The following is a 24805-nucleotide window of genomic DNA, read 5'->3' as shown; positions in this document are numbered from 1 at the left end:
GAGGCAGGGGTTGCAGTGAGCCGAGATTGCCCACTGCACTCCAGCACTCCAGCCTGGGTGACAGAGCGAGACTGTTTTTTTTTTTTTTTTAAAAAAAGAACAAATGCAACCATGAGTAGTGCTATTAGAAAGGAGAAGAGGCAGAGCCCACTTCAAGAGCTTGGGGTTCCTCTGATGATGCAAGGGCAGTTGGAGGAGTTGGTTTGTGGTCCTGGTTAGGAGGCTGAGTGTGATTTCAGACTTGGCAAGTGGGAAGGCAAAGATTCTGCAGGCAGCTCTGGGTGTCCCAAGAAAGGTCAGGGCTGGAGAGAGATAGGAGGGTTGTGGGCACGGAGGTGGGCTGAGGGAGTGGGAGTCAGACCTTGGAGCAGGTGTGTAGAAAGAGAATGGCAAGAGGAGAGCAGAGCCACTCGGAAATGTGTGGGCGAAGGATTACCCAGGTGCCGAGGCAAGAGACTGAAGGCACAAACTGTTTCAGTATAATAAAGAAAATAGAATAAGAATAGTCATAATACAAATTAGATATAGAGATGATCATGGACAATTATAAATCATTAGTATAAACACTATTAATCATTAGCTTTTAATATCGCTCTTTGTTGCATTACTAATATAACCTAAGAATAACCGGCGAGTATAGGGTCAGGTGCTGAAGGGACACTGTGAGAAGTGACCTAGAAGGCAAGAGGTGAGCCCTCTGTCACGCCTGCATAAGGGCCGCTTGAGGGCTCCTTGGTCAAGCGGTAATGCCAGTGTCTGGGAAGGCACCCGTTACTTAGCAGACTGTGAAAGGGAGTCTCCTTTCCTTGGAGGAGTCAGGGAACACTCTGCTCCACCAGCTTCTTGTGGGAGGTTGGATATTATCCAGGCCTACCGGCAGTCATCCAGAGGCCTAAACCCCTCCCTGTGGTGCTGTGCTTCAATGCTCACACTCCTTGTCCACTTTCATGTTCCTCCCGTATTCCTGGTTTCTCTTTGAAGTTCGTAGTAGATAATGGTAGAAGAAATAGTGAAAGTCTTAAAGTCTTTGATCTTTCTGATAAGTGCACAGAAGAAAACGCTGACATATGCTGCCTTCCCTCTCTGCTTTGGCTACCTAGAAGGCCCATGATCACGTGACTTGCTTGACCTTATCAATCACTTGGACGACTCACCCTCCTTACCCTGCCCCCCTTGTTTTGTATGCAATAAATATCAGCGCGCCCAGCCATTCTGGGCCACTACCAGTCTCCACGTCTTGGTGGTAGTGGTCCCCCGGGCCCAGCTGTTTTCTCTTTATCTCTTTGTCTTGTGTCTTTATTTCTTACAATCTCTCGTCTCTGCACATGGGGAGAACACCTGCCAAGCCCAGTAGGGCTGGATCCTACAGAAATGCCCACATTTACCTCAGGAGTGGCAGGAAGCAAAGGAGCCAGCCAAGCGGGCACAGAAAAAGAGGCAGGAGAGGTCAGGAGGGTGCTCCTGCAAATAGGCCCAGAAAGGAGCAAGCCCAAGGTACCGCTTAAGAGTTCAGTTCAAGCCCAGGTGCGGTGGCTCATGCCTGTAATCCCAGCACTTTGGGAGGCTGAGGCGGGTGGATCACTGAGGTCAGGAGTTTGAGATCAGCCTGGCCAACATGGCAAAACCCTGTCTCTACTAAAAATATAAAAATTAGCCGGGCATGGTGGCAGGCACCTGTAATCCCAGCTACTAGGGAGGCTGAGGCAGGAGAATCACTTGAACCTGGGAGGCAGAGGTTGCAGTGAGCCGAGATCATGCCATTGCATTCCAGCCTAGGTGACAGAGCAAGATTCCGTCTCAAATAAAAAAACAAACAAACAAACAAAAACTCAGTTTCTCAGTTTAAAGCCCCCAGCTCTGCCGCGTCCTGGCTATATTCATCTCTCTGGAACTCACAGGCCTCACCTCAACATGGGGACAGTAAAGCGTCTTCTCAAAGGTTGCTGGAAGGAACTGGAAAGATGATGCATGTAAAATAAGCTGATGGGACAGTGCTCAATAGAGCCTCCTTTTTTTTTTTTTTGAGATGGAGTTTTGCTCTGTTGCCCAGGCTGGAGTGCAGGGTGATCTCGGCTCACTGCAACCTCCACCCCTTGGGTTCAAGCGATTCTCCTGCCTCAGTCTCCCAAGTAGCTGGGATTACAGGCAGGTACCACTATGGTCAGCTCATTTTTGTATTTTTAGTAGAGACAGGGTTTCACCATGCTGGCCAGACTGGTCAAACTCCTGACCTCAGGTGATCCACTCACCTTGGCCTCCCAAAGTGCTGGGATTATAGGCGTGAGTCACCGTGCCTGGTGGAGCCTTGTTTTTAAAAATGGAAGGAATGGAAGCTGGGCATGGTGGCTCATGCCTGTAATCCCAGCACTTTGGGAGGCCAAGGCAGGCAGATTGCTTTGAGCTCACGAGTTTGAGACCAGCCTGGGCAACATGGCGAAAATTTGTCTCTACTGAAAATACAAAAAAATTAGCCAGGCGTCATGGCACACAACCGTGGTCCCAGCTATGTGGGACTCTGAGGCAGGAGGATGGGTTGGGCCCGGGAGGCAGAGGTTACAGTGAGCCCAGATCGCGCCATTGCACTCCAGCCCGGGCGACAGAGTGAGACCCTGTCTCAAAAAAAAAAAAAAAAAAGAGAGAAGGAATGAATTAGCATGAGTGAGAAAGGCATGATCTGCAGTGAGTTACCCCATGGTCAAAGACAGTGGATATGAACTCACTTGCAGAGAGAAGCTCAATCAGCCCAGTGCTTTTGGCAAACTGTGGCTGCCACCCCGTCATCGTCATCTGAGCTCACTGTGAGTTGCCCTTCAGGCCTTGCCTCTGACCCTGCCATCTCTGGAGAGCCCTCTTTGCAAGCCCAAGCCTCGACTCCCCATCTCAGAACCATGTGCATACTTGTCCTGGAATTATTTTTTTGCCTGTGGCTCCTGGAGGGCAGGGCTATCTGGCATACACCTGCATTGCAGCAGTTGCTAAATCAATGAACAAATACCAAGTCTTTCCCGATCTAACTTCTTTTTTGTTTTTGAGACTTAGTCTAGCTCTGTTGTCCAGGCTGGAGTGCAGTGGCGGAATCTCGGCTTACTGCAACCTCCACCTTCCGGGTTCAAGCAATTCTCCTGCCTCAGCCTCCTGAGTAGTTGGGATTACAGGCTTGCAGCACCACGCTCGGCTGATTTTTTTGTATTTTTAGTAGAGACAGGGTTTCACCATGTTGGGCAGGCTGGTCTTGAACTCCTGACCTCAAATGATCCGCCCGCCTCCGCCTCCCAAAGTGCTGGATTACAGGTGTGAGCCACTGCACCCGGCCCTCACGATCTACCTTAAGAGTGGTGGTAGTTGTAGTGGCAACTCCATCTGGGGGATGAGAGAAGGAGGAGGCCGCATTTTGGGGGTGGCTTGCCAGCGAAGAGGAGAGACTATTAGCAACTAAAGGAGTGGCCAGGGTGAACGCCAAGCATTTTCCTGATTGGGGAGCTATGGGTTTGTTTAAAGGCAGGGCTGGGTGAGGGGTGAAACGAGCGAGGAGGAGAGATGGCTGGTGCTGGATTGGAGTGAAAGGCATCTGAGGAGCCAGGAGACAGGATGGGGAGGGAGAGGAGTTAGCCTAGGACAGGACAGGATAGCACTTCTTTGAAGACTAGCGGGCATAAGGAAGGGAAGGGGAGGGATTCAGGAATGACCTGGAGGTTCTCAGTCGACTGGGAGAAGATATGGAAGAGGGCCAAGCGGGGATTGGCTGCTGTTGGGATGGGGAGGAGGACCGGGAGCGCACGAGGGAAGGTCGAGGATGGGAAGGGGGGTGTGGGGGAAGAAATACTCACAGGGGATCGGAAGGCCCCGCGGCAACTTCGGGTAAGTCTTGGTTCAGTCCTAGAGAGGAATCCGAGGGGAAAGTCTGATTGGACCCACAGCCCGCTGTGAGGACAGGGGTATGGTGGGGATGCGGGAGGAGGAGCAGTTGGGAAGTAGGAGCGCCAGGGACTGGATCCATCTGGAAAGGGGGCAGATACGCTCTCAGGATCAGGGTAGAGACCCTCTAGGAAGGGGGCGTTCTGAGACGGGGGTTGTCTGGAGCACTGGATGGGAGTCTTTGGAGGTGATTTCTGGGAAGGGAGAGTCTGGGGCAGGGCTGTGAGGAGTCAGGAAAGAAACTGTGGAGTCCGTTCCTCGCCCACCTCCTGAGCCCTGGGGTCCGAGGCCCCCGGATCAGGGGGTTCAATGGCGCAAGAGGGTCCAGCGCGGGAGTCGGAGAGCTGCCTCTCAGGTGCACCGGGCAAGGAACTCCGACCCGGAGCGTGAACGGGCGCACAGAAAGCTGCGCGCGCACCCAAAGAAAGCCGGCCCCGCCCCTCTCCAGAGGGGGGCGGGGATAGCGGTTGCGTGCGCAGCTTTTGTTGTGACGCCACAGGTCCCTCTGCCACGCCGCTGCCTAGCCACGCTCCCTTCCGCTTCTTATTTCTCATTGACCAATGGACTTTGATCTTTGAGGCCACGCCCCTATTCTGCGCTCTAGTACCGCCCTGGTTACACCTCCTCTGGCTCCGTCTTACAGCTGCGCGGTGGCTGATTGACTTCCGCAGTGGTTGCCGGGATCGCGCTGATGTGGCCCCAACCCCGCCTCCCTCCCCGCCCCGCGATGTCGGAAGAAACCCGACAGAGCAAATTGGCCGCAGCGAAGAAAAAGGTAAAGTGCACCGGGTCGCGGCCCCCCGACCCAGCCCCAGCCCCACTCCGATGGCAGGACCATGGCCAGAGTCCCTGCCACTCCTGAGGCACACCGGGCTGGGCTCCCCCCGGCGCGTCTGGGCTCCCCCCGCCAAAGTCTTGTCAGCCAGCCCCGCCCCCTCAGCCGCCCAGCCCCCGCCCTCGCCAGTCGCCCCCGGGTGACTTTGGGCTGGTGACTCCCGGGGCTCCCCGCTCCAGACTCGGCCCTCACCTCCTGCCCCCCGAAGTCCGACCTCCCTGGGCTCTTTGGGCTGGCGTCTCCAAGGACCTAGGACCCCAGCAATTCAGCCCCTGCCCTCACCAGTGACTTTGGGCCTGTGACTCCAGGGGTCCCCCGCTCCAGACTCGACCCTCACCTCCTGCCGCCCCAAACCGGACCTCCCTGGGCCCTTTGGGCTCGGGTCTCCAAGGACCTGGGTCCTGGCCCTGCGGTCCCCTCCCCCATCGCGGAGCGGCGACTCGGACGTCGCGCTGATGTTCCCCCCAGGAGTGGAATGTAGTGACGTCACAATCCCCCTCGGAACCGTAATTAGTGCGCGAGACCAGTCTTTGATCTTAGGACCCAGTCCCCTAAGTGTTCTCATCCCGCTTCTGGTTCCTCTGGTCACAGCATAAATTTCCAGCTGGAAGGGGATTGGGGACTATGGGACCTAGGAGGGAGAGGTTTCAGGCTGCCTTACACCCTTAACATAGACATTGACAGTGTGAAAATCTTACACTTCACCCGTGAGCTCAAAACATTGGCAGTATCTCTGGGTGGCAGTGTGAGAACGGGATTAGTTTGGTTTTCCCCCAGGCTTCTACTCTCCAGAGAAACTTTAACATTTTTTTCTGACTTCTCCACCTCATATTTGAATTCTCCATGGTTCTGGGACCAGAGTGCCCTTCAGTGGTCTCTGGAATGAGATCTGTTTATCTTCTGTGGAACAGGTCTTGGAAAACTGAACTTGACAGCTTGAATCTTCCTCATATCATCTCAACCTGGGGTACTTGGAGTGCCACAGGATAAATATGGGGCATCTTTCTGAAGCATCAGTTTCCCTTTATTCTCTTGAGAGAGAAAAAACATTAATGTACTTAGGGATAACAGTCACATAAATTTCTAAGAGTATACCAGACTTCTCTGAAATGAGGCTTGGGTTGTCCTCTTTCTGTTAAGTTCCCAGGTTCAACAGAAAGGCTGCCTTCTGCCATGAGGATATATTGATGTAAAAGTTTGAGAGGCATTGGTGCATTTCTTACATTAACAAACGTGTGAGGATGTATGACTCTAAACCACACAGTGTACAGTTCCTGCCGACTTAATCTTCCGGCCCGTTTCGGCCCATATTTTAAGATACATATTTATTTTTAGAGATGGGGTGTCACTGTGTTGCCCAGGCTGGCCTTGAACTCCTGGCCTTAAGTAATCCTCCTGCCTTAGCCTCCCAGGTAGCTGGGACTCCAGGCTTGACTTCTCCACCTCATATTTGAATTCTCCATGGTGGAGTGGAATGTAGTGATGTCACAATCCCCCTCGGAACTGTAATTAGTGCGTGAAACCGGCTTTTGATCTTAGGACCCGATCCCCTAAGTGTTCTCATCCTGTTTCTGGGATGAGAGGTAGAAAAGTACCTCTGCCTCTGGTTTTGGCCCCTGGCAGCTGCTGATTTGTGGCAAAACCCCAGAGCTTGGAGTCAGAAGACTGAGTTTAAGTTCAATTCTTGCCTTTTTTTAAGCCATGGTATCAATCCCTCTCAGTCACTAAGTGATTGTGACAAGACCTTGTGGAGTTGTTAGTGGCATTAAATCAGATGGTATATAAGAGTATTTTGGAAAAATTGTAAAGTAGGATGTAACTGTGGGGGCTTGTAGATCTCATGAGTATTATTGCTCTTCTTTTCCACAGTTGAGAGAATATCAGCAGAGGAACAGCCCTGGTGTTCCTACAGGAGCGAAAAAGAAGAAGAAAATAAAAAATGGCAATAACCCTGAGACAACCACTTCTGATGGTTGCCACTCACCTGAGGATGTGAGTCTTGGATGGCCAGGCTCCTGGGGACAGGGGGCCCAAGGGGCAGTAGAGGGTAATTGTTATGATTGTGGAAGAACTGTTGGGTACTGATTAAGAGTTCTGGGTTTGTATCCTACCTGTCCATCTGCTAGGGATGTGATTTAGGGCAAACTGCTTGAGCTTTTTGGGCCTCTGTTTTCACAACTATAAAGTATTGTTTTACTTACACTTGTGAAGTTTAAATGAGATTTGTTATTATTGTTGTTTTTATGTTAATCCCTAGTACAGGGCCTGCTGTCCTAAACACCCAGGACACCCAGGAAATGGTAGTTGCTGTTTCATTTTCCTCATCTCCAGTCTCAAGGGGAAGCCAGGCCAATGAGAACAGCCACTTGCCATCAGACTATCCCTTTAGGAGTCACTGAAAGGGCCCCAGGGTGTGGTGAGGAGAGCCCCAGGTGCTAGGATTAGGGGAAGATCTAATTTTTGAGTTCATCTTTGCCACCAGCTTGCTGCGTGACCACAGAAAAACCACTTCTTCCCCTGGGCCTCAGTTTCCTCCTCTGTAGGGTGACGTTGGATAAGATCAGTGTCTTTCAAACTTGTTTTTTAGCTGGAGCCCCCTTTGTTCAAGTGAACCCTTACTCAGAAGTCTGGTTTTTAAAATGGAGGTGGAGGTCTGTAGTTCTACTAGATTCATTGCCCACATCCTGGGCCTAAGGAGAAGGGTCCAAACAGCATATTAAGAGCTGCATTGGTCAGGTGACTCCACTCTGTGTGACTACATCATTCAGGGGACTTTTCCAACTATTTGTTTCTGCCCCTGGCAAGGCAGCAGGTGGCCATTTGGAAGGATGGCACAGGCCATGGTATTGATCTCCTCCACTCTTCTTCAATGTTTCATTTCCCTGAACCCACATCTTCCTCCTTCCCTGACTTTCTTGCCTCTCTCTAAGCCACTTCTACCTTTCTCCCCCTGCCCTTGTTTTTCCCTTTTCGCCTCCTGTAGATTCAGGACATTCTGAAGGTGCTGGTGTCCGACCTTAACCGTTCCAATGGGGTAGCGCTCCCCCCATTGGACAAGTGGAAGGTGAGGCAGTGCCGAGACCCCTCTCTGGCTTGCTCTCTCCAGCTGTGCATGCCCCTGAGGCTTCTCTGGTTTGGGGGATACTTCGCCTCTGGCTTATTTTATGTTGCTGCCATTAACCTTCTGCCTGTTTATGTCCGCTTCTTCACCTGCTTGATTGATTGGGTTTTTATTCTTCCCCCAAATCTTTTATCATCTTGGAGAAGGTGAGACATATCTTAAAGTTTAAAAGTTTAAAGGTAATTTGGGAATAACTTTCAGAGCAGGTGTGTGGGATTTGGGGCTTTTTTTTTTTCCTTCTTTTTTTTTCAGAGACGGAGTCTCACTCTGTTGCCCAGGCTGGAGTGCAGTGGCACAATCTTGGCTCACTGCAACCTCTGCCTCCTGGGTTCAAGTGATTCTCCTGCCTCAGCCTCCTGAGTAGCTGGGATTACAGGTGCCTACCACCATATCTGGCTCATTTTTGTATTTTTAGTAGAGACGGGGTTTCACCATGTTGGCCAGGCTGGTCTTGAACTCCTGACCTCAAGTGATCCACCCGCCTCGGCCTCCCAAAGTGCTGGGATTACAGGCATGAGTCACTGCTCCCAGACTGGGATTTGGACTTTTGAATGCCCAGTGTGGGTACTCTCAGACTAGGAGAGATGAAAAAAAAAAAAAAAAAAAAAACCAACAGACCTTTAGGTTTTGTCCTAAAGGCAAAGATCAGTAAACCACGTAGAAGTTAGTGATTTTTTGTTTAATTAATTCACTTTGGTTTAAGAGTAGGGAACAAAGGGTTAAAAGAAAATGAGTTTATATTATAGTTGGAAGGATTGAAGCTATTTTTTCAGAAGAACTAACTGTAAAAGTTGTGAGGTTAACCAAACAGATGAGTGACCAAGACGTTCTGCCCCTAATCTCTCCAAATGGACATTTAGCCATATTCATTGGGCTCTTGACAACAAAGGCACTTTGATAAATAAACAATGGAGAAAATAGATGAACAAGGTAGGCTGCACACCAAGGGAGGCAGAGTCCTCTGAAGGAGGCAAGAGAGAATTTTGGAACATTCCAAATGCTCAGCTCGGGGGGAGGTTGGTTCCAAATGGACTCCAGGCTGGAGAAGGTGGCATGTGAAGCTGGCTTGAAGATTAAAGGTGGGTAACATTAATCCATATGGGGAGTGGGGGAGGCAGGGGGAGCGGTGAGGCTATGGCCAGAGTGTGAACTCACAGAGCACCTTTCAGGAACACAGGGAGCCTGGTTGGGGGCAGGGCATGGAGGTACACAGGGCTAGGAGACAACGTCCTCTGGCTGTGATTTGGCATTTCTTCCATTTCTAACTCACCTGGGGGACTCCTTCCTGCCAAGCCAGAGGAGCAGGGCACGAATAGAGCCTGATCCTGTTGGAGATGGGTATGGGGAGACGGACTGAGACAGAGCAGCCTTGGCTGCTGTTAGAGAGTTGTCCAGTCATCACACCTGTTACCCTCCAGTTGATCAGGTCTGTCCAGGTGCTGTGATTCATCTTGCCAGCTCAGAGGAGACACTGAGTGGTACGGTTGGGGAGCGCAGGCCTAGAGGCGTCCTGCAGCCAAGTATTTGGCTTTCGCTCTGCCAATAGTCCAGTGGATTAGGGGGTCTGCAGCCTGTTTCCTAATGCTCTGAGATTCTGTGCCAGCCCAGGTCTCTCTATTCTGGAAACAAAGGCCTAGATCCCCATATTTCCTTCTTGCTGTTTTGTTTTTGTTTTTGAGAAAGAGTCTTGCTCTTTCTCCTGGAGTACAGTGGTGTGATCTTGGCTCACTGCAACCTCCCCCTCCTGGGTTCAAGTGATTTTCATGCCTCAGCCTCCCAAGTAGCTGGGATTACAGATGTTGCACCATCACGCCCGGCCATTTTTTTTGTATTTTTAATAGAGATGGGGTTTTGCCATGTTGCTCAGGCTGGTCTTGAACTCCTGGCCTCAAGTGATTCACCTGCCTTGGCCTCCCAAAGTGCTGAGATTACATGTGTGAGCCACCATGCCCAGCCCCTTGCTGTTTTTATACCTTCTCTATATCAGTAACTGTTTCCAATGTAGGTTTTTTTTTTTTAATTTCTCATTTTTATTACCATGTAAGTTTTCTACTCCAGAAATGCAGGCCTGTGATCGTAGTATCCTGAGTGGAGCTGATAACATTTCCAGAAGTAGGGAATAATGGAGAGAGAAAAAATATCTTAATGGAATGGGACATTTTGAGGAGAGTAGGCTTTTTTAAAAACTCCATCTTGGCTACAAGACTTAAAATTATGAAATAACTTGGTTGCTCACAAAATAATCATGCTATGTGTGTCAGAAAGTCCTCAGAAAAATGCTTTTTCAGCCAAGTGCAGTAGCTCATGCCTGTAATCCCAGCACTTTGGGAGACTGAGGAGGGTGGATCACCTGAGGTCAGGAGTTCAAGAGCAGCCTGGCCAACATGGTGAAACCCCATCTCTACTAAAAATACAAAAATTAGCTGGGCGTGGTAGCGTGCATCTATAATCCCAGCTGCTCGGGAGGCTGAAGCAGGAGAATCTTGAGCCCAGGAGGCGGAGGTTGCAGTGAGCGGAGATCTCGCCACTACACTCTAGCCTGGGCGACAGAGTAAGACTCCATCTCAAACAAAAAAAAAAAGAAAAAAAAATTCCCTTCCTCCGAGTATTCTTGTGTCTAATCCTGGAGATCAGTGGGAACCCAAGATGCCAGGAGGGCCCTAAAGCCTAGCACGGTCCATTGCTAGGAGTGCCAGCCTTCCCTCAAGGCTTATGCCTGGCCAGCAACTGAACCCTTGCTCTGACCTATTAGATTCTGTTGTAGGCATTGTCAAGGCAACACCAGGTTCCATGGTCACAGTAAACTTGCAAAGATGCAAAGGCAACTTGGCTCATCTTCAGTTCCACCAGCCTCTGCAGCGCTTGCTCTAAGGAGGGAAGCAGATTTGGGTTTTCAGAGGCCAAGGCTGAAGGGTCCAGTGAGCGCGCAGTCCTTTCCCTGGAGAGAGGTGTAGCCACTTCTCCCAGACCCAGCTTCCGTGGCCAGGCCCTGGCTCCCTGGTGTTTTTCTCCTGTCCAGCTTAGCTGGTCACCCAGCTTTTTCCACTGTCTGCCCATCTGGCTTGTCAGATATTAGAAGATCTCTAGAACCAGAGGCTTGGGCCAAGAGTAAGGTCAGAGCCTGGAGAGAGGCTGGGTGGGGCTCTGATCAAGCAGGTAGGTCCAGTTGGGGGCAAGGGAGAGGCTCCACATGACCGCAAGTTCTGAATCCTAGGATTGTCCCAGGTACTATTGCCAGGAAAGAGGCCCCGCAACTTCCAAGTTGCCAAGAGCCACAGGGAAGATGTCTTACCTCTGTTTTCTTGGGTGGTTTCTTGGTTGGGTAGATGTTTTTGGAGGTAAGAGGTCGGGGTGGCGGTGTTGGCCATGGTTTATTCTTTTTACCTCCAGAGAGTTGGGGAGAGGCTTCTAGTTGGGCAACTTTTTTTTTTTTCCCTGAAAAGGCCTGAATCAGAAACACGGCCAAGTGCAGTGGCTCACACCTGTAATCTCAACATTCTGGGAGACCAAGGTGGGAGGATCAGTTGAGCCCAGGCCTTTGAGACCAGCCTGGGCAAGATGGCGAGACCACGTCTCTATAAAAATTAGCTGAGCATGGTAGTGTGCACCTGTAATCTCAGCTACTAGGGAGGCTGAGGTGGGAGCATTGCTTGAGCCCGGGAGGTGGACGCTGCAGTGAACGATGATTGTGCCACTGCAGGGGAGAAGGGAAGGGAGGAAAGGAGACAGGCAGATAGCTACATTGTGCATTGCCCAGACAACTACTTCCTCATCACCATCCTCTGCCCAGTAGGGGCCCAGTGAGGGTCACTCTGCAGCACAGACTGGCCTTCTGGAAGAACAGTGCCTTTCTCCTCCCTGACTTTGGCACACCTTCCTCCCGCCTGCTGTGGCTGCCTCAGGTCAGAGCCTGCTGCTGTCTTTTGCTGAGCTCCAGGGAGAACGAGGTCCTCGTGTTCATGAAGGAGGCCATGCAGCCCCTGCTTTGAGCTTTGGCCATCTGAAATGCTGCCTAGCAGCCCAAGGCCTGGGCAACCAATCCACACCCCTGAGTGGCTCCTAGCATGTGTGACTGTCACTCTGACTGCAGCAACACCTGTCCTACCTGTTCCACACCCTTGTGTTCATAGCACTGAGGCACCTTCTCTCCCACATGGCCCCCTAACCCCCTGCTCTGTTCTGTGACAGACACCCAAGGACAATGCTGCTACTCTACAACCATCTGACGACACCGTGTTACCTGGCGGTGTCCCTTTCCCTGGTGCCAGTCTCACTAGCATGGCGGCATCTCAGGTTCGTTCCGCCTCCCCCGCTGCCCACTGCCCTCCTGTACCTATTATGGATTATCTTCTCCTTTCACAGGTAGCTTGTTCCCTAGGGTCAAGGGCTCTTCCTGGGGACCGGGCTTGGGGAAGGCTCAGACTGGGCTTTTCCTTGAGGCCTGGGGAGATGGAAGATGGTTGGAATGAGTTTGGGAGCTTGACTCACCCCGTCCTGGGTGATTCTTACCAGAAATTGAATGACTATCTCATACGTTTCTTCCCACACAGAATCATGATGCTGACAATGTCCCTAATCTCATGGATGAAACCAAGTGAGTGTCTCCTGTTGGGGCAGCAGTCTCTAGGCTGAGAGAGTCAGGGAGGCCACTGCCCATGACCTTCTTTCCCATTGAGCCACCTGCACCCCTGACCCCTGTGTCTCCATCCCTAGGACTTTCTCATCAACCGAGAGCCTGCGACAACTCTCCCAACAGCTCAATGGTCTTGTTTGTGAGGTACCTCAGGAACTGAGGCCCAGAGCGGGGTGGGGGGAAGGGAACTATGATAGAAAGAAACTGAGGTAGGGATTCACGAGAGAGGGAAGATCCTGGGACCAGCCAATGTGCTGGGCAATGTTAAGGAAGTCACCTCTTCCCTGAGCCTTCTCCCTTGAAGTTGTGCACATGAAGGAGTTGGACCCCGTGACTGGTTGCATCATTTCATCCTGCTGCAGAAGCACTGGATGAGAGCTGCTCGGGAGGGAAGGATGGTGGGGAAATAAGAACCATGAGAGAAGTTGGCACAAAGGGGTTACGGGACAGAGGGTCCAAGTTAGAAAAGAAAATGTTGCCAATTGCTGGGGAAGAAAGGAAGTCAGAGGGCTTAGACACTGAGGGGACAGAACATCTCCATGTGCACTCTCGTCTCTTATAGTCTACGACATGTGTCAATGGGGAGGGCCCTGCATCATCTGCTAACCTGAAGGATCTGGAGGTAAGAGGCCCTGGGCCGTGGCCCAGTGACCCGGCAGGCCAGCCCTCCAACCTCCTCCCACAGCGGGGGCTGGGTGCCCCTCTGCCAGCTGAGACAGCCCACACACCCCCCAACCCTAATGATTGCTCTCTCTACCTCTCCCCCCAATCCTCCTCCAACTCCTCCTCTCTGCATGCGCCTCAGAGCCGGTACCAACAGCTAGCGGTAGCCCTGGACTCCAGCTATGTAACAAACAAACAACTCAATATCACGATAGAGAAATTGGTAAGAGTCCAGTGGGGTCCCCTGATTCCACGCTGCTAATCCTGGGCTCCAGTTTCCCCTTGGGACCCTGAAGAAAGGGGCAGGGGTCCCCTGGTGCCAAGGGCGAATGGGGAGCTGGGGGGCCCAGGCCTCAGCTGGAGGGACCCCAGAGCACGGAGCATGCAGCATGGCTCTTCTGTTGCTGCCCTCTTTGCCTACTCTCTCTTCTCTAGACACCCCTGCTCGAGTCCTTGCCACACATGCCCTGGGGTTGTTGCCTCTTGGGGAAGCGCTAGCCTGACTGGTTGTCAGGAGCCCCGTATTTCCGCCCTGACTCAGTCCTTAATTTGCTCTTTGATTTGGGATAAGCCACCTCTCCTCCTTGGGCTTGCATTTCCTGAGGAGGTAGAGTTAGAGAGTATCAAAGGTCTCTTAGCTCTGAGAGTCCAAGATTTAAAGGCCCATTAGAATGTAAACCTCAGGGCCAAGGGCTCCTGTCTGTCTTTTTCTGTCTGGTATCCCTGCTATTAAGAACCGTACCTGGCCTGTGTGTGCTCAGCAAATGTTTGTTGAATGATTACACCTTTCTAAATCACAAACTGGCAGAGGGTGGGCTTTTCTCACACTCCATCTCTAGAGATTTATGTTACTGTCCTTTCAAGAGAATCCAGATTCAGACTTTCAGTTCTGTGGCTGTGGGCAAAAACCAACAAAGACACAAATCCCCTTTCCTTGAGAGCCTGAGGAGAGTTTACCAGTTCGTGTTCCCATTGGGTCTGAGAACTTTGCCTTTAAAATCCATTCCTGGCCCCTGCCTACCCCTTCCTGGTCTCGGGAATAGAGTTAAGGGGGCCACCCTCAGTCACCTTCCTTTGACTCTTCCCCACAGAAACAACAGAACCAAGAAATTACGGATCAGTTGGAAGAAGTAACGTGATTTCTTTGTTTGCTGACAACATGACTGCTGGGTTTGGGGGGCAGTCAAATGTAGAGGCCTCTCGTCTCACCCACTCCCAGCCTGGGGAAGAAGGCTCACCCCCCCAGATTCCACCCCATCCCCACAGGGTCCCTGATAACCTGGTCCCATGGGTGGGCCTGTCCTGGGACATTGGTGGCATTCTGGGGGCATGTCCCTTGCTGTGCCATCTCTGCCTCCCCCTCGTAAGAGCTCTGTCTTCCTCTTCCTATAGGAAAAGAAAGAATGCCACCAAAAGCAGGGAGCCCTAAGGGAGCAGTTACAGGTGAGTGGAGGGTGTGAAGTTCCGTCCTGTCCTCTGGAGAATGTTTCTTTCCTTCTTTTTCAGCACTTGCTTGGGTTTCCTCCCAAAGGTTCACATTCAGACCATAGGGATCCTCGTATCAGAGAAAGCTGAGTTACAGACAGCCCTGGCTCACACTCAGCATGCTGCCAGGCAGAAAGAAGGTGGGAATCTGGGCACCCCATCATCCTTCAACCTGGCACTTTGACAGGCCTTTAGGGGGAGTCCTTTGGGCCCCATCTAAACCTCTCTCATTCCAGGAGAGTCCGAAGATCTGGCCAGCCGCCTGCAGTATTCCCGGCGGCGTGTGGGAGAGTTGGAGCGGGCTCTCTCTGCTGTCTCCACGCAGCAGAAGAAGGCAGACAGGGTGAGTCCAACTGCCTGCCCCGTCCCTTGGCAGCCTGGCTTCCCAGATGGAGGAGTGAGCCTAAAGGTCCCTTCTGCACAGTTGAGTGTCCTGCCTAGAAGGCAGCATGGGCCATTTGTCACTGCTTTTGTGTGTGGTTGCTAGAGGCATCCTGGGGCTGAGTCAGCTGCTGTGGGTGAGTTTGGGGGCACTGTGGGGAGCGAACACTGGACACAGAGCTCGGAGGCCAAGTGCCCGCCATGCCCTTACCTGGCTGTGGCCTTGGCCAAGTCCTAGGTGGGGAATATGGTACTTGTATTGTGAAGGTACAGAAGAGTATCTTTAGTATGTTACCATTTGTGTAGAGAGAGGGAACGTGTGTGTGTGTGTGTGTGTGTGTGTGTGTCTGTACCTATGTACTATGACAATATACATAAAACATGTCTGCATGGATTCATAAAAAACTCAGGAGAGAGGAACAGCACGGCTGGAAGATATTTCCCTTCTGCACTTTCGGAGTTTTGGACTATCTGAATGTATCATCCTTTCAAAAATTGAACAAAAGATTAATTTTCCCCTTCCTATCTGTGCCCCCACCCTCAGGGAACAAATGAGCTTAGAGAGTCAGATATACCTGGGTGTTCAAATCTCAGCTCTGTCTAGGTGATCTTAGGCAAGCACTTAACCTCTAATATTCCGTGTTGTCCATCTACAAAATAGAGGTAATAATAGTAACTGTCTCATGGTGGTTTATGGGGATTAAATGAGATTGTTAGCATGGTGCCTGGTGAAGCATTCAATAAAGGTTCAAACAGTGGTAGTAATAGTGATAACAATAGCAATATTATCTGATCTCTCTGGGCCTCTGTTAGCCAGTTGTAAATTCGATCTTGGCCAGATGTGGTGGCTTACACCTGTAATCCCAGCACTTTGGGAGGCCGAGGCGGGTGGGTCAACTGAGGTCAGGAGTTCGAGACCAGCCTGACCAACATGGCAAAACCCTGTGTCTACTAAAAATGCAAAAAATTAGCCAGGTGTGGTGGCGTGCCCCTGTAATTGCAGCTACTTGGGAGGCTGAGGCAGGAGAATTGCTTGAACCCGGGGGCGGAAGTTGCAGTGAGCTGAGATCATGCCACTGCCCTCCAGCCTGGGTGACAGAGGGAGACTCCGTCTGAAAATAAATAAATAAATAAATAAATAAATAATACAAAAATTGGCCAGGCATGGTGGCACATGCCTGTAATCCTAGGTACTCAGGAGCCTGAGGCAGGAGAATCACATGAACCTGGGAGGTGGAGGTTGCAGTGAGCCAAGACGGTGCCACTGCACTCCAGCCTGGGTGACAGAGGGAGACTCCATCTCAAATAAATACATATATACATACATACATACATACATACATAAATTTGCTCTCTCTCCCTGTCCCTTCCACCCTTACCAAGTCCTTTTTTTTTGAGACGGAGTCTCACTCTGTCGCCCAGGCTGGAGTGCAGTGGCACCATCTCGGCTCACTGCAAGCTCCGTCTCCCGGGTTCATGCCATTCTCCTGCCTCAGCCTCCCGAGTAGCTGGGACTACAGGCGCCTGCCACCACACCCGGCTAATTTTTTTTTTTTTTTTTTTTTTTTTTTTTTTTTTAGTAGAGATGGGGTTTCACCGTGTTAGCCAGGATGGTCTCGATCCCCTGATCTCGTGATCCGTCCCCCTCGGCCTCCCAAAGTGCTGGGATTACAGGTGTGAGCCACTGCGCCCAGCCACCCTTACCAAGTTTTTTTAAAAACAAATGAGACCAGCCGGGCGCCGTAATCCCAACACTTTGGGAGGTTGAGGCGGGCAGATCACTTGAGGTCAGGAGTCAAGACCAGCCTGCCAACATGGTGAAACCCCCTCTCTATTAAAAATACAAAAATTAGGCCGGGCGTGGTGGCTCACGCCTGTAATCCCAGCACTTTGGGAGGCTGAGACGGGCAGATCACAAGGTCAGGAGATCGAGACCATCCTGGCTAACACAGTGAAACCCCGTCTCTACTAAAAATACAAAAAAATTAGCCGGGTTTGGTGGCGGGTGCCTGTAGTCCCAGCTACTTAGGAGGCTGAAGCAGGAGAATGGCGTGAACCCGGGAGGCGGAGCTTGCAGTGAGCCAAGATCGCGCCACTGCACTCCAGCTTGGGCGACAGAGCGAGACTCCGTCTCAGAAAAAAACAAAACAAAACAAATTAGCCGGACGTGGTGGTGCACGCCTGTAGTCCCAGCTACTCAGGAGGCTGAGGCAGGAAAGTCACCTGGACCAGGGAGGCAGAGGTTGTGAGCTGAGATCTCACCACTGCACTTCAGCCTGGGTGACAGAGGGAGACTCTGTCTCAAAAACAACAACAGCAACAACAAAATGAGACCATGGGCTTGGAAATGCCTTGAAAACATGTCAAGTGTGATTGAGAGTGAGGAAGTGTTACTGTGGAGTACTTACTGTAGCTATTGTTACTGGTCGGCCAGCTGCTCCTCTGCCTGCTATATCCTGACTTAACCTTTCTGTATTTACAGTACAACAAGGAGTTAACCAAAGAGAGAGATGCCCTCAGGCTGGAGTTATACAAGAACACGTAGGATGGGGGATGGTGGGATGGGAGGTCTGGGGGCCCTCAGCATGGGTGGTGTGCTGGGAGGTGGGGGGTACAGGTAAGCATGGTGAGGTGGTCATACAGGTGTGCATGTGTGCCCAGCAAAGCTCTAGTGCCGGCTGTGCCACTGACTCATGGTGTAGCCTTGGGTAACTCGTGTCTTTTCTCTGGCTGGGGTTCCTTCCAGTGCCACAGTTCTGTGGTTGTGGGGCAAGGGTAGAGGGTGGATCACCAAAGCAGTCCTTTCTGTTCTTTGTTCATTCCTTTCTCTACTGCCTCTGGCCATAGCCAAAGCAATGAGGACCTGAAGCAAGAGAAATCAGAATTGGAAGAGAAGCTTCGGGTCCTAGTGACTGAGAAGGCTGGCATGCAGCTTAACTTGGAAGAATTGCAAAAGAAGTTAGAGATGACGGAACTCCTGCTTCAACAGGCAAGAGGCTGCAGCCCCATGGGTGGTGGGAGCGCCATCCAGCTGGGGCCATGGTCTAGGGATCATGCAGGGCATGGGGAGTCTCCAGCCAAGAGCTGGAAAATTTGGGTCCTTGTTCTGGTCCTGGTATAAAATCCTCTAGAGAGTGCCAAAAATCTACAAATTGCGGACCTGGGGAATCAGAATCTTAGGGTTAGGGCTTAAAACAATTTTTGTTTTGTTTTGTTTTAAAGCATCATGGGTGAAAACCATTATTTTAGAGATTACATTTATATGGCTAGCTCATGAGTCTGTTTATTTCCTTCTAAGTTCAAGCCAACACTTTCACTAATAATAGAGAGTAGAGTTTTGTGTGTTTTTTTTTTTTTTTTTTTAAGACGGGGTCTCGCTCTATCACCCAGGCTGGAGTGATACTGCAGCCTCTACCTCCCAGGCTCAAGCCATCCTTCTGCCTCAGCCTCTCAAGTAGTTGGGACTACAGGCGCGCACCACCATGCCTGGCTAATTTTTGTATTTGTAGATACGGGGCTTTGCCATGTTGCCGAGGTTGGTCTTGAACTCCTGAGCTCAAGCAATCCACCCACCTCAGCCTCCCAAAGTGTTGAGATTACAGGCATCAGCCACCATGCCTGGCCTGAGATCTTTTTAAAATTATTTTTTATTTCTAAAGCAAAGAAACTTGACAGCAGGGTTGTATTGACTGAGTTGCACATTGAGCCTAGCCCTAGCCCTAGCCCTAGCCCTTTTAAGGGGCACTGTTTGGAACAGCCTGGGCTCCCCAGATCTAAACTTCTCGCTCTTCACCATCCAGTTTTCAAGCCGGTGTGAAGCCCCTGATGCTAACCAGCAGTTACAGCAGGCCATGGAGGAGCGGGCACAGCTGGAAGCACACCTGGGGCAGGTGAGGCTTTGCAGGGGAGGGATGTAGAAGGAAGATGACCCCAGGTGGCCAGGAGTAGGTGACAACCAGTGACAGTCCTTCCTAATTTCTGTGGCCATTCTTGCAGGTAATGGAGTCGGTTAGACAACTACAAATGGAGAGAGATAAATATGCGGAGAATCTCAAAGGAGAGAGCGCCATGTGGCGGCAGAGGATGCAACAGATGTCAGAGCAGGTGAGACCTGACCCTTCAGCTCTCCCTCAACCTTAGACAGGTCACTTGATCTTTCTGGGCATCTGTGAAATGGGAGGAGCACAGCCAGAGGTGGTCATGGGTCTGGGCTTTGTGGCAGTGGGGGCAGAGAGGGAGATGGTAGCCTGTCCAGCCACCAGCCCCTCTCCAGGGCCCTTTCCTGCTGTGCTTTGGGCAGGTGCACACATTGAGAGAGGAGAAGGAATGTAGCATGAGTCGGGTACAGGAGCTGGAGACGAGCTTGGCTGAACTGAGGAACCAGATGGGTAAGCTGGGGCTGGGGTGACCTGGGAGCAGGAATGGTGTCAGAGGGCTGTGGGGGTGGTTTAGAATGCCCCAGGGAGTTGGGTGGTTGGAAGGGCTTTGAGGCAGAGGGAAAGAGGTCTGTGCCAGGAGATGGCAAGTCTCGTCATCTCCATGAGCCTCAGTGCCCCATCAGCAAAGACGGAGGAGTGCCCGTTGTCAGCCACCCACAGTTGTCGCTATCGGAAAGTGGTTTGGAAGATTGGCTAACATCCAGGTGTGAGGAATCATTAGCAGGGAGGCCAAGTTTGGGGAGCTTGAGAGGAGTTATGGACCAAGAGGAGGGTTTTTTTGAGAATCCAGAGGCCCTTATTGTCTGCTTCCTTTCTCAGCTGAACCCCCACCCCCAGAGCCCCCAGCAGGGCCCTCCGAGGTGGAGCAGCAGCTACAAGCGGAGGCTGAGCACCTGCGGAAGGAGCTGGAGAGTCTGGCAGGACAGCTCCAAGCCCAGGTGCAAGACAATGAGGGCTTGAGTCGCCTGAACCGGGAGCAGGAAGAGAGGCTGCTGGAACTGGAGCGGGCGGCCGAGCTCTGGGGGGAGCAGGCAGAGGCGCGCAGGCAAATCCTGGAGACCATGCAGAACGACCGCACCACCATCAGCCGCGCACTCTCCCAGAACCGGGAGCTCAAGGAGCAGCTGGCTGAGCTGCAGAGCGGATTCGTAAAGCTGGTGCGCTGCCCCACCTGGAGAGCCCGCCCTCTTCCCGAGCCCTCCAGACCTTTGTTTTCCCACCTGTAAAGTGGGGCAGTGTAGCCCTCACTTGAAATGGTACTTCTGGAGGCACCTGTGAGCCAGAGCCCTGCTCCGATGGCTGTAGGGGAGAGGGGATGATTTTTCTAACCTGCCTCCACCCTTCCCGGTGCCATGGGAGGCAGACACCAAGGCAGCGAGTTCTGGGGTCTCCAGCTGCAGTGGGTGGCCGCTGATTGCTTCTCTCTGTCCAGACTAATGAGAACATGGAGATCACCAGCGCACTGCAGTCGGAGCAGCACGTCAAGAGGGAGCTGGGAAAGAAGCTGGGCGAGCTGCAGGAGAAGCTGAGCGAGCTGAAGGAAACGGTAACCCCGCCCCATCCAAGAAGGGCTGGGAGGCGGGCACCAGCCTCTGGGGAGGGGTGGTGTGAGGTCAGAGGCAGCTCCAGCCTGGGGAACAGGTGACCCCAGCACCCTCCAGGGCAGTCCTGTGACTGTTTCTTGCTCCCTGCCCTCTGACTTTTAGAGGTGGATAGCCTTGGGCTCCTCTCAGGTCTGGACATCATCGTCCCAGCTAGAGGCATGGATTTCTCCCAATCACAGGGGAAGAGACAGCGGCATAAGAGGCTCCTTACATTCAAACTGGATTCTGGCCTCTGCTCCACTGGTCATCATTCAACTACTTTGCATCTCTAAGCCCCAGTTTCTTTAACTTAAAAAGGAAGTTAGCATCTTCCTTGCAGAGGTGCTGAGGATTCAATGAGAGAATACGTGGAAAGCATTAGGCATGGAGCACACTTAGCAGATGGTGGTTGGCTCCCTCTGCGTTTCCACCAGTCTGTGGCCTACGGTTTAAATGGTGGGAAGAAGGATGTGAGATTTGAGGCTGGGGAAGGAGGCATGAGGCTCTAGGCAAGGGAGGCCGTCACTTAGGCCTGGAGCAAGGGGCCCGAGGTCTGGGCAGACGACAGAGCCTCACAGAGCCCTGGCTACCCTATTTATGGGCCCTGAATCTGGAAGCAGGCCACCACCTGCCCTCACGCCCAGGGTCTTCCTACAGGTGGAGCTGAAGAGCCAAGAGGCTCAAAGTCTGCAGCAGCAGCGAGACCAGTACCTGGGACACCTGCAGCAGTACGTGGCCGCCTATCAGCAGCAGGTGGCCACCTATCAGCAGCTGACCTCTGAGAAGGAGGCGCTGCATAATCAGTTACTGCTGCAGACCCAGCTGGTGGACCAGCTGCAGCAGCAGGAAGCTCAGGGCAAAGCAGTGGCCGAGATGGCCCGCCAAGAGTTGCAAGAAACCCAGGTGAGGGAGTTGCTGAGGGCAGGGCCCCGAGGGGGACAACCTGGCAACCTCCATGCCTTCTCACTCTCTTTCCTGGCCCCTTAGGAGCGCCTGGAAGCTGTCACCCAGCAGAACCAGCAGCTACGGGCCCAGTTGAGCCTCATTGCTCACCCTGGGGAAGGTATGGGAACCTGCTCACAGGAAGAGGAGAGAGCCCCAGGAGGAAGGGGGGACTGTTGGCAGCGTAGAATTGAGGAGTTGGAAGAGACCTTTAGAATAGCTGGTCATTATGCCAACTGGGTGTCCACACTAAGTTCGGCATCAATATGATGACTTCCTGGGAGCAGGGCGCTACCAGCTTACCTAAGGATGGGTGAACTGGCCCAGGTCAGAAATGAAGCAGGTCAGAACTCCCATGCTGATCAGTAGTGGGACTGCACCTGGGCAGCATAGAGAGCCCTTGGCTCTTAAAAAAGAATAAAATAAAAATGAAGAACAGATGCTCATTTCCTTCTGGGGAGGGGCTGGCCCAGGGTTACACAGTGAGGGTGGGGGCAGAGGTGGGCCCACTGTACCCTTGTTGGGTTGTCTGATGACCCCTCTGGCCACCCCCATAGGAGATGGACTGGACCGGGAGGAGGAGGATGAGGAGGAGGCAGAGGCGGTGGCAGTGCCTCGGCCCATGCCAAGCATCCCAGAGGACCTGGAGAGCCGGGAAGCCATGGTGAGGCTGACTCCCCCTCCCCGACCTTTGCTGCCTCCCTCTGTGGTCCCTCCCAGACCCCCTTCTGCTCTTGGTTTCCCGGCCTTCTGATTTCTTCGGACCCTCATCCCTTTCCTGGGAACCAGTGGTGAGACACCATTTCACTTGGGACCAACAAGTGCACCCTCTGAGGCCCCAAGGGAAGGGCTGCTCTCTACCTCCCTGCCCTGTTCATCCTATATATCCTTCTCCAAGAATGCACCCCTCTTGCCTGCAGGTGGCATTTTTCAACTCAGCTGTAGCCAGTGCCGAGGAGGAGCAGGCAAGGCTACGTGGGCAGCTGAAGGAGCAAAGGGTGCGCTGCCGGCACCTGGCTCACCTGCTGGCGTCGGCCCAGAAGGAGCCTGAGGCAGCAGCCCCAGCCCCAGGGACTGGGGGTGATTCTGTGTGTGGGGAGACCCACCGGGCCCTGCAGGGGGCCATGGAGAAGCTGCAGGTGAATGAGTCTCTCCTGGCATGGGTCAAGAAGGGTGGGGGTGGGGCAGGTCGCTGCCGATATGTGACTCCATAATTTTGGTTCCAGAGCCGCTTTATGGAGCTCATGCAGGAGAAGGCGGACCTGAAGGAGAGGGTAGAGGAACTGGAACATCGCTGCATCCAGCTTTCTGGAGAGACAGACACCATTGGTGAGTGGGAGGCCAGGGCACGGCAGGAGGAGCTGCACAGCGGTCAGAGGGAACCCAGCATCTGAGCCCTGTCCTTCCGCAGGAGAGTACATCGCACTGTACCAGAGCCAGAGGGCAGTGCTGAAAGAGCGGCACCGGGAGAAGGAGGAGTACATCAGCAGGCTGGCTCAAGACAAGGAGGAGATGAAGGTAGGGCGTGGAACATCTCTGGGGGTGGAGGTGGGCACGGGCATGGGCATGGCAGCTTAGCACCCCTCCCTCCAGGTGAAGCTGCTGGAGCTGCAGGAGCTGGTCTTACGGCTTGTGGGCGACCGCAACGAGTGGCATGGCAGATTCCTGGCAGCTGCCCAGAATCCTGCTGATGAGCCCGCTTCAGGGGCCGCAGCCCCCCAGGAACTTGGGGCTGCCGACCAGCAGAGTGGTGAGTAGAGCCCTCGGGAGGGGTGGGCAGGCAGGAGTAAAGGAGGGCTCGCGTGGCACTCAGAGCCCTGCCTCTCTCTCTCCAAAGATCTTTGCGAGGTGAGCCTCGCCGGCAGTGTGGAGCCTGCCCAAGGAGAGGCCAGGGAGGGTTCTCCCCGTGACAACCCCACTGCACAGCAGATCATGCAGCTGCTTCGTGAGATGCAGAACCCCCGGGAGCGCCCAGGCTTGGGCAGCAACCCCTGCATTCCTTTTTTTTACCGGGCTGACGAGAATGATGAGGTGAAGATCACTGTCATCTAAAAGCCGGCTACTGTCAGCAAAGCCTGAAGAAGTGGGGCTGGATACCCTGCCCCCACCATATCCCTACCAACCCTTCTCAGTCACCCCTTTCCCCTTACAGTAGTAAGCATAGACCCCTGTCTAACGGGGGTAGACAGGTGCAGATGAGGTGAAGATCACTGTCATCTAAAAGCTGGCCACTAAATTAAAAAAAAATGAAAAGTTATGGGATTAAAAAAAGTTATGGGATAAAAAAGGTTATGGGTAAGTTATGGTATAAAAGTTATGAAAAAAGGCCAGGCGCGGTGGCTCACGCCTGTAATCCCAGCACTTTTGGGAGGCTGAGGTGGGTGGATCACCTGAGGTTGGGAGTTCAAGACCAGCCTGGTCAACATGGTGAAACTGTGTCTCTACTAAAAATACAAAAATTAGCCAGGCATGGTGGCACGTGCCTGTAATCCCAGTTACTCGGGAGGCTGAGGTAGGAGAATCGTTTGAACCTGGGAGGTGGAGGTTGCAGTGGACTGAGATCACGCCATTGCACTCCAGCCTGGGCGACAGAGTGAGACTCTGTCTCAAAAAAAAAAAAAATTATGAAAAAAGTTATGGGATTAAAGAAAAGTCAGGATAAAAATTTTAAAAAGCAGGCCACTGTCAGCAAAGCCTGGAGAAGTGGGGCTGGAGGCTCCGCCCCCATCATGTCCCTGCCACCCCTTCCCAGTCACCCCTTTACTCTTACAGTAGCAAATAAGACCCCTGTCTAATGGGGGGAGACAAATGTGTAGACCCTTTGCCACCTTGGCCAGGGCTGACTCCTTAAATTTCTGGATGATGATGATTGTTATTTAATAGCCAGAGGCTCATATAATTGGCTTGTTTGGAGGAGGCCTGATGGCCTCCTTACTCTCACCAAAGCAATTTTTCCCTCAGGGGGGCTCCCATCTTCTTACACAGAGAGGCAGCTGAGGCAGGACAGTGGGGCTAACTGTAGACCAGGCGAGGGCACGGGCTGCTGGGGTGGCCCCGCTTACCCAGTGTACATATTGTATCTGTGTAACATTTTGTATATTCCAGGGGTAGGGCCGCCCCCTGTATCATACCTAGCAGAGGTTGGAGCTGGCACACGGGGAGGAGGTTCTAATAATTATTTGGGGCTGGGAAACTTATTTATTGATAGCATAGGACAGAGGAAGGAGGCGGGGATGGGGTCGTGGCGCCCTGGTGATGCGACTCCTGTTTATTTTGCTTTTTATTTCGGAATAAATGGATTTAGCCATA

The 24805-nt window shown here is 52.4% G+C and overlaps 2 protein-coding genes across 5 annotated transcripts in view; one reads left to right on the top strand and one right to left on the bottom strand.

Moving 5' to 3' along the window:
• The window catches only part of SWI5 (SWI5 homologous recombination repair protein), a 13524-nt gene extending 8296 nt beyond the window's left edge, over positions 1-5228 (bottom strand). Inside the window, exons 1-2 of the mRNA XM_054501056.1 lie at positions 5088-5228; positions 3828-3876 (exon numbers count right to left, since the gene is read on the bottom strand). Of these exons, the coding sequence (XP_054357031.1) occupies positions 3828-3876; positions 5088-5176 (138 nt within the window). The 5' untranslated portion in view covers positions 5177-5228. The remainder of the gene's footprint in view (positions 1-3827; positions 3877-5087) is intronic.
• Positions 4401-24805, top strand: GOLGA2 (golgin A2). 4 transcript variants are annotated; one of them, XM_054501037.1, is made up of 27 exons: positions 4468-4690; positions 6620-6742; positions 7734-7814; positions 12060-12164; positions 12422-12465; positions 12585-12648; positions 13067-13126; positions 13310-13390; positions 14259-14297; positions 14560-14610; positions 14699-14792; positions 14889-14995; positions 17516-17574; positions 17881-18022; positions 18834-18923; positions 19030-19137; positions 19334-19421; positions 19791-20128; positions 20404-20517; positions 21212-21457; positions 21542-21617; positions 22054-22160; positions 22417-22635; positions 22723-22825; positions 22908-23014; positions 23090-23246; positions 23334-24805. In XM_054501037.1, the coding sequence occupies exons 1-27, from the start codon at positions 4607-4609 to the stop codon at positions 23546-23548; spliced, it is 3102 nt and encodes a 1033-aa protein (XP_054357012.1). In that variant the 5' UTR covers positions 4468-4606; the 3' UTR covers positions 23549-24805. The 4 variants fall into 4 exon arrangements, with proteins under 4 accessions (XP_054357016.1, XP_054357012.1, XP_054357014.1 ...); XM_054501041.1 differs by lacking the exon at positions 7734-7814 and having other exon boundaries at positions 4401-4690; XM_054501039.1 differs by lacking the exon at positions 13310-13390.

The sequence above is a fragment of the Pongo pygmaeus genome, chromosome 13 (assembly GCF_028885625.2).
Source record: "Pongo pygmaeus isolate AG05252 chromosome 13, NHGRI_mPonPyg2-v2.0_pri, whole genome shotgun sequence".
Lineage (NCBI taxonomy): Eukaryota > Metazoa > Chordata > Mammalia > Primates > Hominidae > Pongo > Pongo pygmaeus.
Note: the sequence above shows the minus strand (reverse complement) of the source record. Positions and strands in the feature narration are given on the sequence as shown.

What these genes read in the sequence shown, in the direction of transcription:
- GOLGA2 (XM_054501037.1), top strand. Translation starts at nt 4,607, where the DNA reads ATGTGGCCCCAACCCCGCCTCCCTCCCCGCCCCGCGATGTCGGAAGAA. An exon ending in AGAGCGGATTCGTAAAGCTG is followed by an intron (nt 20,129 to 20,403) that starts GTGCGCTGCCCC and finishes CTCTCTGTCCAG; the next exon opens with ACTAATGAGAACATGGAGAT. An exon ending in TGGAGAGACAGACACCATTG is followed by an intron (nt 22,826 to 22,907) that starts GTGAGTGGGAGG and finishes GTCCTTCCGCAG; the next exon opens with GAGAGTACATCGCACTGTAC.